Raw genomic sequence first — 14,863 nt, 5'->3', positions numbered from 1 at the left:
CACAATCATATAGTTATGTTATACATCATTCATTCATTCACATATATCTATATATATCTTATTTTCCTTTAAAACCAAATATAACTGATTTCTTGTTGCATTGCTGCATCAATGGGAAGATAATTGCAATAGTACAAAAGAAATTCCCAAGTGCACAACCAAAGGGAACACTAATTGCCATAATGGTGACTAAAACATTTTAGGAAAATCAACATAACATTTATGAAGTTTATGTGATGTTCTCTCAAATTGTTCAGTTGTACTGACAATTCAACATTCAAGATGACTTTGGGAATTGAGTCAATGCAAATAACTTTTTTTTATTTTTTGAGTAAACAAAGCATAGTATGTGAATACAGATTACTAGATTTTCACAATTAAGTTAAGACATTAAGTAAAGTTAACTAAAAAGTGTTAGTTAGAATCACTGGATTTTACAGTGTCAACTGCTCTGCTTTGTCCAGAAATGCTATTAAAATATTATAAGGTCAAAGGTTCCTTAAGAGCTCTGTCTTATGATGTGCATGAAACACCATTGTTGTGTTAACAATGTTCATGTTAATAAAACAAAATAAATAAGCTGTGTATGTGAATAGTTTAGTTTAAAGGGATACTCCACTTTTTTTGGAAATAGGCTCATTTTACAACTCCCCCAGAGTTAAACTGTTGAGTTTTACCGTTTTCGAATCCATTCAGCCGAACTCCGGTTCTGACGGTACCACTTTTAGCATAGCTTAGCATAGATCATTGATTCTGATGGGACCATTAGCATTTCTTTCCAAATGACCAACGAGTTTCAATGTTTTTCCTATTTAAAACTTGACTCTTCTGTAGTTAAACCGTGTACTAAGATCGACGGAAAATTAAAAGTTGCGATTTTCCAAGCCTATATGGCTAGGAACTACTCTCATTCCGGCGTAAGAATCAAGGAACTGTGCGGCCGTACCATGGGTGCAGCGGCGTAATGATATGACGAAGCACTTGCCGGCAACAAACCAACGTGACAACCTGCTTGCACAGGGAGCGTGCCTTGTAGCATGGAGACATTTGTGAGAGACGATTTAGAGAACATCTAAACAGACCCGAACACCATACAAGGGTTAACTATACGCTACCTCACCAGAACTCTACAACAAAACTACTAACGTTATACTGTACAAGACGAATGATCGAGGAAACCTAGCACTCACTGATTGCATTTCACAGGAAGATAACAACGGCAGTGCTTTTACAAAAAGTTAAATTGTTATACAGTACTTCCAGTGATGCGCGGGTTGATCCAAAATGAGTTACGAGTTATCCAAAAATATTTGTAATGATATTCGGGTCGCGGTCGGTCGGGTCGTTTGAAATAAAGATGCCAATTAAACCTTTGTAATTTATATAGTACTAGACTCAACGTTCTATGAAATACATAGGTGTACACTTTATTGGCTGAATAACTGCGCGAGGATGACGCACGAGCTCATCAGAGATGACAGTGGGAAATCCTTATTTACCTTTTGAATGTTGAGCGCGTTATTAACTTTTGAATAAAAGCTGACACGGGACAAAATGCCCGATTTCCCAACGCGTTGAACTGAGCAATGCCATTGTGCCATTTTAATAGGCTACTTTTAAACGCATATAATGTCAGTTTTATGTATTTGCTGAGAGGGGGCGGGGTTTTTGTTGGGAAAGTCGGGGGAGAGACGCACACTTTGATTAGACTGGATAAACACATGCAGCATCTTAATTGTTAAGAAAATGAAACGAAATAAATGAATAAATCAGCCTTTATTAAAAAACACTAGGCGATCATACAGCATTCAGAAAAATGCGCACCCCTAGTTCCGTCTATGGCCCAATGACGCTACGATGAGCATTTATAGCTACTTTAAAAAAAAACGCGGGTCGGGTACAATATTTTCTTTCTTTTTTTTTGCGGTCCGAGTTGCGGACGGGTTAGTTGAAAACGTCGGTCGGGTGCGGGTTGTTTATACATTGACCCGCGCATCACTGGTACTTACAGCCATGGGTGATGATGATGATGCACTTGGACCTGTCTGTACATTGAAGATTGTTGGGATGGCTGTATCCTTAGACGCTGTACCGTACTGTCCGTGTTTTCTTTATAGTCATCTGGTCCAAAATGCTTTAAGCAAACACGCCATTTTTTGATAGATTCTATCGGTGTTTTAGATCAATGTTCAGAGCACCATTGATTTTTTTAGTTTCTTTTTGTTCGTTGGTATTCGGTGTAACATTACGGTAGAATATACCTTCGCCTTACTATCACAGCCCTTTACTACGCACAGAACCATGACTAATCGCACAGGAAACCTAATTTGCCGCCTAAAAACTACACAAACTTAGTCCCGGTCATGTTGGAAGTTACCGAGCTGGGGACTATTTTCAGGTGCTTCGTCATATCATTACGCTGCTGCACCCATGGTACGGCCGCACAGTTCCTTGATTCTTACGCCGGAATGAGAGTAGTTCCTAGCCATATAGGCTTGGAAAATCGCAACTTTTAATTTTCCGTCGATCTTAGTACACGGTTTAACTACAGAAGAGTCTAGTTTTAAATAGGAAAAATATTGAAACTCGTTGGTCATTTGGAAAGAAATGCTAATGGTCCCATCAGAATCAATGATCTATGCTAAGCTATGCTAAAAGTGGTACCGTCAGAACCGGAGTTCGGCTGAATGGATTCGAAAACGGTAAAACTCAACAGTTTAACTCTAGGGGAGCTGTAAAATGAGCCTATTTCCAAAAAAAGTGGAGTATCCCTTTAAACAGCTAGCTACATTAAATAAAAGGCCTAAACATTGTTGACCAAAGATTATTTTTTGTAACTTTATAAACATTTCAATATTTTTAAAAATTATATTGAGAATATTGAGATCTATTTGTTCCTCAAACGAAAAAAAAGTTCCAAACGAAGCCAAAGCTCTCTGAGTCTCTGAGCAACACTGATGTTTCTTTCTTGAATGAATCAGTGTTTTAATTAACCGAATCGTTGAGTCAATAATTCAATGATTCACTCATAATAATAGCTGCCAATCTACCTGGAACTCGTAAACTGAGTACAAACGACAAAAAAAAATCCCAGTGCTTCTGGACCATAAGATGCTTTTTAAAGTCACGTCGGAATTGCTGTTATTACAAAATGACAAAACGGATCTCTCTAACAGAATGTGAACACCAGCTTATGTCCGACTTGATATGAACACACCAATTTATCACCGCTCCTCTTGACCTCTTCGCCTCTCAACCAATCATATTCCAGGATCGATTGGAAATGACTGTTGTATAGAAACACAAAATTTAATTAAACAAAAAAATAAATAAATGGGGTGAACCCTGAAAAATTGTGAACAGCAAAACATTTAGGCCATTTCATACCTGGGCCAAAAAAAAAAACATTTATCTCCCTTGCCAAAATAAACTTAATCTATCAAACAAAATAGTCTTGTGGCATGAATTTACTGATAAAATCGTTTAATTTGAAAAATTGTAAACATTAAAACACAACATCTTTGAATATTTATCCATAATAATTCACAATTGCCTGCAGTCTGAATTAGGCTATGCCTAAAGTGCATGGTGCAGTTTGACCACTTGGTGGCAGAGATCTTCAAGGTTGACCTCCTTATCTAATGATGAGCTACTGTATTTCAGCTTGCTATTCCTAGAACAATATGAGATGTCACTGGTGAAAATCACTGCAGTGAATCTTGAGGACTGCATCCAACCATCACTGAGGTTTCTTTCCACAGATCTAAAGCCTTAGTCTACATTTATCAACACTTTAAACTGCCAGCGTAAACGTGTGAAATCTTCATTAATCCTGATATATTTTACAGGCTTACAAACCTTTCCAAGTGATCAGTATAGCATTCTTAGGGGCAGATCATACAGATGAATTACTAATTATATGGCATCAATCAATGCATCATATATATTGTATTATATGAGAATGAATATCCGCTTTATCTCTTTATGTCTCTGTAGTGCTAATGATGAGAAAGTTAGTCCCTGTAAAATATGAAATACAAGCTTCTACCATGCTTTCATCTGTGTTGCCATTTGCTGAACATTTTGAAATACCATCTCTGAACCTGACTGGCTTTTTAAGTGGGAACCTGCCGAATAGTTATCCAGTTTTTAGGTTTTTCATTGCCATTGAGCCCAAGGTAAATGCAAACAAATGCACCTGACATTCTTATATAAATATCTAATAAAAGGCTATGATACAGTGTAATAAAATATGCGTATTTACACATTAAAAGCACTATGTATTTCTCATTGATGCGATTTATCAGTGTCCTCGCCTCCCAAGTGTGCATGCCATGGCGACATAGTTTTGGTGGCTCGCTAACAGCATCCATTTTAGTAAGAGCAGCGAGCAGCTATCTTCTCCTCTGACATCCCGGTCGATAAAATTCTCAAAGTGACACTGCAGAGCAGACGTAAGTGCTCAACCTGCCATGTCACTTTGAGTCGAACAGCTCCTAACTGTACAATCTCATCTCGGTATAGCCTTTGTGTCTCTGCCATGATGCAAACACGCTGCGATTGGCATGCAAGACGATGCTTTACTGATTCAGCCTAATTATGTTTATGAAAATACCCTGGATGGTCTCCTGGGATGGCACGATTGAGATTGTGTGTGTGTGTGTGTGACACTCCCCAGTCATAACTCTGCTCTCTGACTTCACTATACCCTTGAGCAGTATTGGCTATATAGGGAATAATTGGTAAACAGGAAAATGTCTGTTTTGGAATCAATGATTTAAAAATATATATATAGAGAGAGAGTCTGAATGGTTAGGCAATCTTGTTTTCAGCCACTCATGCCACACTACTATTTTCTTGTCATTTTCCTGTAACAGTTTGTGTATATAGCCTAGGTGTTTCTTCAACTTTGGCACTTAGGGGGTTATTTTTTATTATATTTTTGTTATATGAAGATCATATTTAAATGGTTTTACTATGCCTTCATGATTAATTCATGCTACTTTTTAAATGCCTTTTATTTATAGTTGTATCCTTGTCCCAGCCGTTTAAACTCAGACTATGACAATCCATCATTCATAATGAATTTTCACATGTTTAAAACTGCCATAATCTAAATCAATAGTGGAAACAATTGCAATATTTATTTTGTGAAAATTGTTTATAGAAATTCTTCAAAAATGAGGGTTGACTTACAGCTGTGGCATTATTTAAACCAAACAAGTCTGCCGACTTCTTCTGAAGTGTACGAGGAAGCAACCGTGCCAGTGCAGAGCTTGAGATGAAATATTAGATTTATGGACAAAAAAACAAACAAGAATAGCCAGGTAATTATCACTTGTGGACAGAATGTGTTTATTGTGTGGCATTTCATTTCATTTCATTATAATTATCCTTAGCAAGACTGTAATTTTCACCGCCGTCATTTACGCCACAAAAGGCTTTTAAACAAAATAGAAATGACTCAATTTTAGAAATGACACTGTTTTCATGATGGGGGAAAAAAAACTGAACGAATGCATGAATTTCAACTTTTGGAAATTGTTAGTGGACAAACAAAATTACTAGTGTGAGTGTGAAAAGTGTGTTTTAGGGACTTTTTTTTTCTTCTAAAATGCTACAGGGCCAAAAGTGTCCTATGCCTCCCACACACAACACAGTTTTAGCCCTGATTTTCCCACTCGTTGACAGTTAATGGAGATTGCCAACAAAAGCCTAAATTCGGGGGCAAATCGGTGCTTGTTCACATGAGTGACGATCACTATATGAATTTTTCTAAAATATATAGCAGGTTAAATATCCATGCCTATAATCCAAGCCCTGCAGAGTGAAAGGTGTTTTGACTCGAAACGTTGACAATAAAGTCAACCTGACAACTTTGAAAGTCATTAAGTGTATGAGCATCATTGGTTGAAACATCCATAGGCCTATAGCTGTGATGTTTCCGTTAGCTTTTGCTGCTGATTTGCACTAAACTTACTCATAGGGATCAATAAAGTATCTCCCTAGTAACTATGAACATACAATGGCTAAGTGGTGTTGCACGAGAGCGTGAATTTAAAATGTCAACCAAACATTTATGAGACGGTAATTGACAGCAGCGAGAGTGCATGCAACTTGGCATTTGCACATATTTGTGGCAGCAGCTTCAGACTGAACTATTATAGCACTTTGAGTACCCTTTGACTCTAATTAACTCCAGGACAAATAAAATAAAAGTGCATGGATTTGCAGAGAAATTGATGGAGCTATCCTGTGCTCCTCTGTTCTAGTCACAATTCATACCAATGAAACCCTTGAATATTTCAGATCAAACAAAGATTAAGGAAAATGCCAGCTGTTAAAGGTGATTTTAATTTAATATTATTTCTCTTTATCCTCCCCTTTGTCCGTCCCATCTGCACACATTCTCCTATGAATCCCAGTTGTGCCCTTGATGTCATAATGTGCGAGGCCAAAGGTGCCCAGTGATTCCTAAACGTGACAGCTACAGGACACACTCAATTACCATTGGCTATCTCCGAGGCTTGACAGCACAAAGCCACCGTGGTTACTCGCAGAGAAACAAAACACTCTGGCAATTCCATTAGCATGCTGGGCGCTTGCCAACAACTCTCTGCATTATGTTCCATGGTAGACAAATTGGCAGTCAAAATGGTGTTGTGAAGGGGGCTAATTGCTTGAGTGCAGGGTTAGTCTGTATTTCATGCGAGACTCGAAATGCACAGGGAGATGGGCTGGCCCAACTGCCTATCGTGTCCTAAGATGCGGCGATGAACGTAATGCCAGAACACCTCTGGTGATGTCTGCTGTTGTGAGCTGACATTTCTTGTGCAGGAGAATGTTATTCATTAGCTTTTTGCTTATGAGCCAAAAGCTTAAAGACCCAGTGAAATAGACTATTAACTCTGAGATCATCCATCCATCTTATTTTGCAACACGGAAGCAAGCTATTTTCAGTGACAATTTTTCAAGAACATTCAATTTATTAGCCACTGTAGGTAAATAACTACAAGAATAACAAAGTGCACTGCCGTAAAACTGTTTGCACTGCTGTAAAACATTACTACAAGTCAGTGTAAGTATAATACATTAACAAATACCAGTTTGAAATATCAAGCAGCATAATGTAATATGCTGTTTTTGTAATAATAAAATATCTGGTATCGGACGACACCGGAAGCCTTTCACATTCAAAACATTGACTAATGTATTGTTAACAGATATAGACATTAAAAACTGTATAGTTCCAGGAAAACAGACGCAATTGCAAGTAGTAAATCATGTCCCTGCTGCAATGTAGCCTAAATTAAAGCATATTGGCTGTTTATTATAAAGTTCACTTCAAAACGAGCCCCCTGCTCAAAAACAAACAAACATATATAATACATATAGATACATATAAAAGCATTTGCTTATGGTATATGCTAAGCTAGCAGGCTAATTAGTTAACGGTATGCTAACAACTACACTGTGTTATACACTTTGCAAAACACAAGCTAACGTAAAAAACACAAACAATGAGAAATGTTTTATTTGAGAATCTATAGGTTTGATTATATTATGCCTAACATAGGCTATTTCAAAATATATAATATATAAAATACAGATGACATACATCATGAACCAATTTTGAAGGTTGGTTGGAAATCACTCGATTCAGTGGTTGGACTTAATGGCTCATTTAGATTAATTGGTTAAAAGTATCAGTTTAATTCGTTTTAATGAAATAAGAACAAAAGCAGCTTGTAAATGTATAAAAGGCCTGTATCACCAACCTGAAAAGGTTTTGAAAACCACAGGTCTAGATTAAACACATACACACACACACACACACATCTGAAGAACATATTTGAATACTGTGTGTGATTTGAATAATAGAATGTGCTGCAAACTGTCAGTATAGGTACCATAGTGTGAATGTTTCATTAATTGGCATAAATGGAGGCCATATTCTCTTAAATGCACAGTATGCAAGTTTCACTGCTAGAGGCCACTTATTCCAAACAATAAAGACATAGCTTGATGATGCAGTGACAGAGCGTGGGATCATGGGAGTTGTCCTCATCAATCATATTACTTATGTTGTCCTCGTTTTTGCTTTATAGGGTTATCTTTGGCGACAGAACCCAAAGCAAATGATAACGAATAATTGTGGTCCATCACAAATGTGCAAAACAAACAACTGTGGCTTGCTAGACGTTACCAGAGACCGTCAGATTTGACACTACAACTACTCCTTCCACATTTTTTCAGAAAGCGCAGTTTTTTTACCGACAGTTCATAGTTTCTACCGACAGCTGAGGGTAGGGTGGATATGATGCCATTGACAGGCAACGCAATGACATGGGTCGTCACTGGTTAAAATTGTGGATTTCTCTGCATTTAATCATTGTTGGAAACATTTGGTATAATGTAAGTACACGAGTCAATAAAATATACAACACTGTTCTAGTGGTTTTTGGATATTTTAATGCAGAATTTGTACATATTGTACCATTAAGCGATTCAGGGAAATGACTACCTTTTCCAAAATCAATGAACAGACTCCCAGCACACTTTATCCCATAAGTTAAAGTAATCAGTTTTCATCAGAGAGGTATAATTTACAGCCACAAGAGGTCGATATACACACTAGCAAGCGCTGCTGTCAGGGTCAACATACCCCCAGGGCTTATTTTTCCCCAAAATGAATGCCACTTCTTCCAGCCAAGCAGCTTCACTTTGCCATTTGTAGGTTAGTCCGGATAAATCATTCAACCCCCTCTTGCAAACATCCACAACAGTTCCTTTCAGATAATAAGGTCAGGGAGCACATTCCAGGCCAAGGTTGACAGTATTGGAGTCTAAATTAAGAGTCTGCATGTGGTAGAATGCTTGTGAACAACAACCTATGAGCTTAAATGACTCACGTATTCTTTAAGGATAAAGCCATTGGACCGTATCTTTCATTATTGAAACATTTTGGGGGGGTGGGGAAATATATAAATATACATAAGCTTAAATATAGACAACTGTATATTGTGCACATGAGTTTCTGTAATGGTCAAAAGTTTCAGATAAATTTAGTAATTATAAAAATAAAATATTATAACAAAAAAATTGCATACAATGATAACCCATGTAACACATGCTCCAACAGTATGTTGTCTGAAATGGTGTGCAAGAATTGACTGAAAGGTGATCCCTTAATTTCTATCTTCTCTGGCAGAGCAGAGTCTTTCCAGCTCAGTCAGGTTCACACACTGTGATGATGTATGGCATTGCCTTAGACACATACACTCTGTTGGCTTTGCTGTGTAAATACTGGAAACCTCTGTATTATTTCAAGGGGTTAGAGAGAAATGGTTTATTCCTCCTCAGATTGAACCACTCTGTGTTACAGTCGAGGTGTACGTTTGTTTCCAAACAAAGTCAAAATATTTAAAGCCACTATCTATATGTAACTATATCCATATTATAAAGATACATTTGAGATAAGATTATGCAGCATTTATTTGATCAAAACAACAATTAAAACAGAACTATTGTGAAATATTAAGTTTTTTTTAAATAACAGGTTTGTATTTAAATATAGCCTATTTTTAAAACAAATGTATTCCTGTAATGTCGAAATTGAATTTTCCGGGAATCATTACTCCATGTCTTCAGTATCACATGATCCTTCATAAATCATTCTAATATGCTGATTTGATGCTCGAGAAACAGTTGTGCTACTTAGATTTTATTATATGGAATGTTTTTGATAACAGCGTTTATTTACAAAATTCTTTTTGCACAAATACAATTTTTATATGTAAAGATCTGTACTTTCTCTTTTGAACAATGTTATGCATTCTTGCTGATACATAACAAATGCTTTAAAAAAATCTTACTGGTCCTAAACATTTGAACAGTAGTGTAAGCTCAACCTGTAATAAACTAATTACCAGCATTACAAAAGATTTTGATAATTCAGTTTGTCTTTTTTTAACAGGCAATAACACCATAAATCAAAGACAATATGTTTTACTGTACACTGAAGTATTTCAGAATTGAGGCAAATCTCTGTTCCACTGCAATGTAAGGGTCCAACTGCTGGTGGAGCTGCAGACCTTAAACTCACATTAACAAATGAAACAATCCAGTCTAATAAAAGCTAAAGCCTAATAGTACAAACATGCCTACCCTTTCACAAGCAAAATAGCATTATGTGAAAGTTAAAATGTAGACAACCTCTAATATCCGAGCTCCCAGTATGACCCATAATTCTGCAATGAAATATATATGATTGTGCATCCATACAATAACTGGAACATGATGGAGATAACCTGAACACAGATTTTGAAGCCAGCATTTGTTGCCAGTTATAATGTTGCAGGCTGTTGCTCTAGGTCATTAGAGCAGCCCTCATAAGACAGAGACTCTTTAGTCATTGGGTCATTACCGTGAACAGAGCTAATTAATCTCTGAGCGCAGAGTAGCGTCGCGAGAGGGGTTCTGGTTTTTGATTACAATAGGAAAGCATTTGCTGCGGTCGCCATAATGATACCAAGCTCCTGCTAGAAAGCCCCCGCTCACTCCGGTTACGGACAAGGTTTAATCAATACAGTGTCCTTCATCCTGCTTTCAGGGCCGACCTTGGCAGCCTTTTGTCTCCTAAACGAGGGCAAAGAGCATACATGTGGATACACAGAGAAAAGAAATAAGGTTCCAAGCACACAGCTCTCACATGGAAATAAAGCACTAGTGAATCCAATCAGCTCATTTGGAACCTAATGAATCATCATACGTTTATCATTATTTTACCTTTGCCTAATGAAGTTTCACAGTGCCAGGATTGTTTGTAAATTTATCAGGGCATCCTAATGTAGACGGAAAGGTTAGAAAGGGGCAGACGACACCAGCAGAAGCAGGTCAGGGTTCAAAAACTATTGATTCATTTGAAAACAAAAAACATTACCATGCAACAGAGTAGACCAAATGTGAAACAGCAGTGAATATGAAATATGTAGATAAATGTGCATTGATCAACCTCCAGTCTTGAAAGTGCTAATCAACAATTCCTTGTGACTGAATTATCACTATTTAAATATACATAGAAGCATCTCAGGAACAGATAAATCAGGAAAACAATATTTATTGTTGAAAAACAAATGATTTTTTACTGCACCACTCTGCAGCACACCACATTGTGTGTTACAAAACATGAAACAAACTTAGACATTATTTTTAGCCAACAAAGAACTATGAATATTAAACAAGTCACTTATCTAACAATGAATAAAGAAAGAAGTAAAATGGCTTCACATCTTCCTCTTCTGGGTGCTGATGTATAACACTAGAAGACAAAGAAAACAATGAACTTTGGTATATATACAAAACATCTATAAAAGTGAAAGTTTTGAGAACGTGCTCATAGACAGATTTGGAAACTGCATTAATGGGCCTGCTTAGGTAGCTCTCAATAACAGAAACACTATAAAAACAAAAAAGGAAATGAGAAAAACATACAGATATTACATACCATTGTTTCCTCTGAGAAATGCATCTCCGTACTTGTTCTTCAGCTGGCCGTTGACATATTCCTCTGTCTGTTCCACAGCGATATTCATGTAGCCATCAAGGCAGGCCAGGACTCCTGTGGGCAAGACATGAGGTCACTTAATGTGCCTTTTTAGAGAATTTTGGCAGAAGATCAGAGGCGCAGGACTTGGTGCACTTATGCACCTGCTCCAGTTTAGAAAAGGTTTAAACAGAGTTGATGTGGCACAGGAAAAAAAATATTTCCATATGTGCCAAAAGTCAAAAGTCAAACTTATCTGACCACACATACATTTTTAAAGAATTAAAATTGAATATTTTATTGAGTCGATGTATATCAAGTTTGTTTTTATTTATATAGTACGTTTAAAAACCACAAACATGGCTGACCAAAGTGCTGAACAAAACACAAGATAAAGAGACAAGGGCAAACCACACATTCATGACAGAAGCTCACAATTAATTAAAAGCTAAAGAAAAAAGGTAGGTTTTAAGAGAAGATTTTAAAACAGTTAAAGACTATATCTGTAACAGTGTAAAAAATAAAATAAAAAAAATGGATAAGTCAAGCAGTGTCTGTGACAGCTATTTGTAGAGTAGCATTCCTTGATGAAAAATCTCATTTTTATCATTTATGACCACCACTTACTAGAGCAATTGTTCTAAAAAAAAAACATGGGGGCTTAAGATGACATAAAATAAGACAAAATAAGCATTACAATAAGCCAAAACTAATAAAACATTCAGTAAATCACTGGAAACATCATGGGGCCTTTGTATATTGTCGAGTCAAAATGGTTTAAACTACTGTAATAAGGGGGGGGGGGTAAAGGTTTTGTACAACTAGTAGAGGGAGAATTCAGACTGAAAGCCTCAGATCAAGAACAGGATATGTCAGCAGTCATATTTAATATGATGCAACAGAAATGATATAAGAAAGGACACTGATATGGGGTCATTGTGTTGTTTTCTCCCCCTGTATTGCTAGATTAACCTGCACACAATGGCATTTTATTATCTACAACATTCTGAATATAATCAAGGTCTGTTTAACTTTTTTTAATCTAAGAGTTGCCCCTGCCTTCTTGCATGATGTCCACTCCCCACCAACTTTAAACCAAACATACAGCCTTGGTTAAAGAAATATAAAACAAAGACATGTTTCTACTTGTACCTCTGTAATCAACACCAGAGTTCAGCTTCACCACCACTGGTCTCCCAATGATCTGCTTGAGGAAATCGCTTGGTGTCTGCTTCCGGAGACTCATTTTTACTGAAAACATAGAGAAATGTAGATTATAAATCACTAATGTTACCTGACATTACATTATCATCGATACACGAAATTGTACGCTGCCTGCATTGTTAGCAAAGATGAGTGTAACACCGTAAAAAGAAGAGCATCGTAACATCAGTTTATAGCTTACTGTCTATAACGTTACTAAACGCATGTTTTAATGAACAAGTCAACAAATGATTTAAACCGCTGAAGTTTGCAGAGGTTTGGGCTGTTTGGAATATCTGGTCATTATACCGGTGTACATTGATTTAGCATTAGCGGCTAACTTAGCCTGCTAGCATTACAATCCAATGTGGTACACAATGAACTCATTGTGCATGTCACGCGCTACAGTACTGTACATAATTTAAACCCACGCAAAGGTCAAGTAGAATTGTCTATTTAAAGAAGATAAACTAGTCACTCACCTAATTCGTTTTACAACGTTTGCCACACGTTTCGACTGAGTGACTGTTGACCAATGAACTGACGCGCTTTTTCTATTTCCACGGTGTTTACACCCCGCAGCCAATCAGAGGCTTCGAAAAAAATCCAGCGTACGGAAGCCGCCGAGGAACCATTATCTCCTTTTGATAAAGAATGCGTAGGTGAAAAACCTATGTGAAAAACGATCCAGAGGCAGGGGTAGTGAAGAATGCAGCTTCGCTTTTTTGTATCAGACAGACAGACAGATAGATAGATAGATAGATAGATAGATAGATAGATAGATAGATAGATAGATAGATAGATAGATAGATAGATAGATAGATAGATAGATAGATAGATAGATAGATAGATAGATAGATAGATAGATAGATAGATAGATAGATAGATAGATAGATAGATAGATAGATAGATAGATAGATAGAGTAAGCCAATAATGTAAGCCAATTGTGTAGAGATAGCTGAGATCCCAGTTAAAATAAAATATGGTAAGAATGTTTTGCTAATGTTCCCATAATGTTATGAATACGTTATTTCTAAATGTTTGTGTTTTAATTTTTTTTTTTTTTTTTTTTCTTTTTTTTTCGGTTATGCGAATGTTAAAGGGATTGTTCGCCCGAACTGAAAGTTCTGTCAATAATTACTCAACCTCATGTCATTCTAGTCCTTTCTTATGAACACAAATTAAGATCTTTTTGATGAAATCTGAGCGATTTCTGTCTGTCCATTGTCTATGCAACTACCACATTGACGCTTCAAAGGGTTAATAGAGAGTAAATAAAACTAATCCGTATATGAAGCGGTTTAGTCCACATTTTCCGAAGAGACACGATGGCTTTATATCATATGATAAGCAGATAATTTATTTATCATTTATTTATTCACATTAACATTCATCAACTCATGTCATCAACAGTTGTAGTAAACGAAAGCTCAAGCATGTTTGCTTGACGTGCAAGATCCAATGATGTTCATTCTCGTGTGTTACGCAGAACGTTTGAGCTTCCGCAAGAACCAATGAGGTTTGTTCTCGTGCGTCAAGCAGGTTCGGTTGAGCTTTTGGTTATGTTCACTGATCAATGTTTATGTGAATCAGTAGCGTAGCCACGAGGGGGGCCAGGGTGGGCCTAAGCCCCCTCATTTACATTGTCATGTCTGTTCAAAAACATAAACTGTTACATGATTTATGTATAACGAGTGGTTGCCTACATTATTACAGGAAGGCGGTACAAGAATCAAATTATGTTTTCAGAAGTTTTCTATGCGCAAGCATCCGAAGTGTGCTCCCTGAAAGCTGCTTTAGACAGCACACAAATTGCCTATTAAATCAAGTTCTCTTTCATGTTTTTTTGAGCTTTAACGGACAAATTCACACAAAATTATGTCAAAATGCCCGTATAGGCATATATCCTTGTGAATAGTCTGCTATGCCTTAAGTTAACTTAAACAGTTACAAAGAAAACGTGTGTGTTACAGTGTGTTGGATATGAGTAGCTCTTAAAGTGACAGCAGCCTATAAACCTACTGCTGTCTTTTTCCTCAATGTTATGTCTTAAAGTCGGCATGAACCGGAAGTTACAAACGACTTTTCTCCAGTGTTGGGACATATTTCCAAGT

The 14,863-nt window shown here is 36.9% G+C and overlaps 1 protein-coding gene across 1 annotated transcript; it reads right to left on the bottom strand.

Annotated features, from left to right (window-relative positions):
* Positions 1–11,103: 11,103 nt before the first annotated feature.
* Positions 11,104–13,322, bottom strand: lsm6 (LSM6 homolog, U6 small nuclear RNA and mRNA degradation associated). Its single transcript, XM_079616132.1, has 4 exons — positions 13,231–13,322; positions 12,698–12,796; positions 11,507–11,620; positions 11,104–11,320 (listed from the first exon to the last, which is right to left on the bottom strand). The coding sequence occupies exons 2-4, from the start codon at positions 12,789–12,791 to the stop codon at positions 11,286–11,288; spliced, it is 243 nt and encodes an 80-aa protein (XP_079472258.1). The 5' UTR covers positions 12,792–12,796; positions 13,231–13,322; the 3' UTR covers positions 11,104–11,285.
* Between the last annotated feature and the right edge of the window lie 1,541 nt (positions 13,323–14,863).

Source organism: Phoxinus phoxinus, assembly GCF_949152265.1.
Source record: "Phoxinus phoxinus genome assembly, chromosome: 6".
In the NCBI taxonomy this organism is placed as follows: Eukaryota; Metazoa; Chordata; class Actinopteri; order Cypriniformes; family Leuciscidae; genus Phoxinus; species Phoxinus phoxinus.
This window is presented reverse-complemented; position numbering and strand designations above follow the sequence as displayed.

What these genes read in the sequence shown, in the direction of transcription:
- lsm6 (XM_079616132.1), bottom strand. Translation starts at nt 12,791, where the DNA reads ATGAGTCTCCGGAAGCAGACACCAAGCGATTTCCTCAAGCAGATCATT. An exon ending in CTCTGGTGTTGATTACAGAG is followed by an intron (nt 11,621 to 12,697) that starts GTACAAGTAGAA and finishes TCTTGCCCACAG; the next exon opens with GAGTCCTGGCCTGCCTTGAT. An exon ending in ATTTCTCAGAGGAAACAATG is followed by an intron (nt 11,321 to 11,506) that starts GTATGTAATATC and finishes TTTGTCTTCTAG; the next exon opens with TGTTATACATCAGCACCCAG.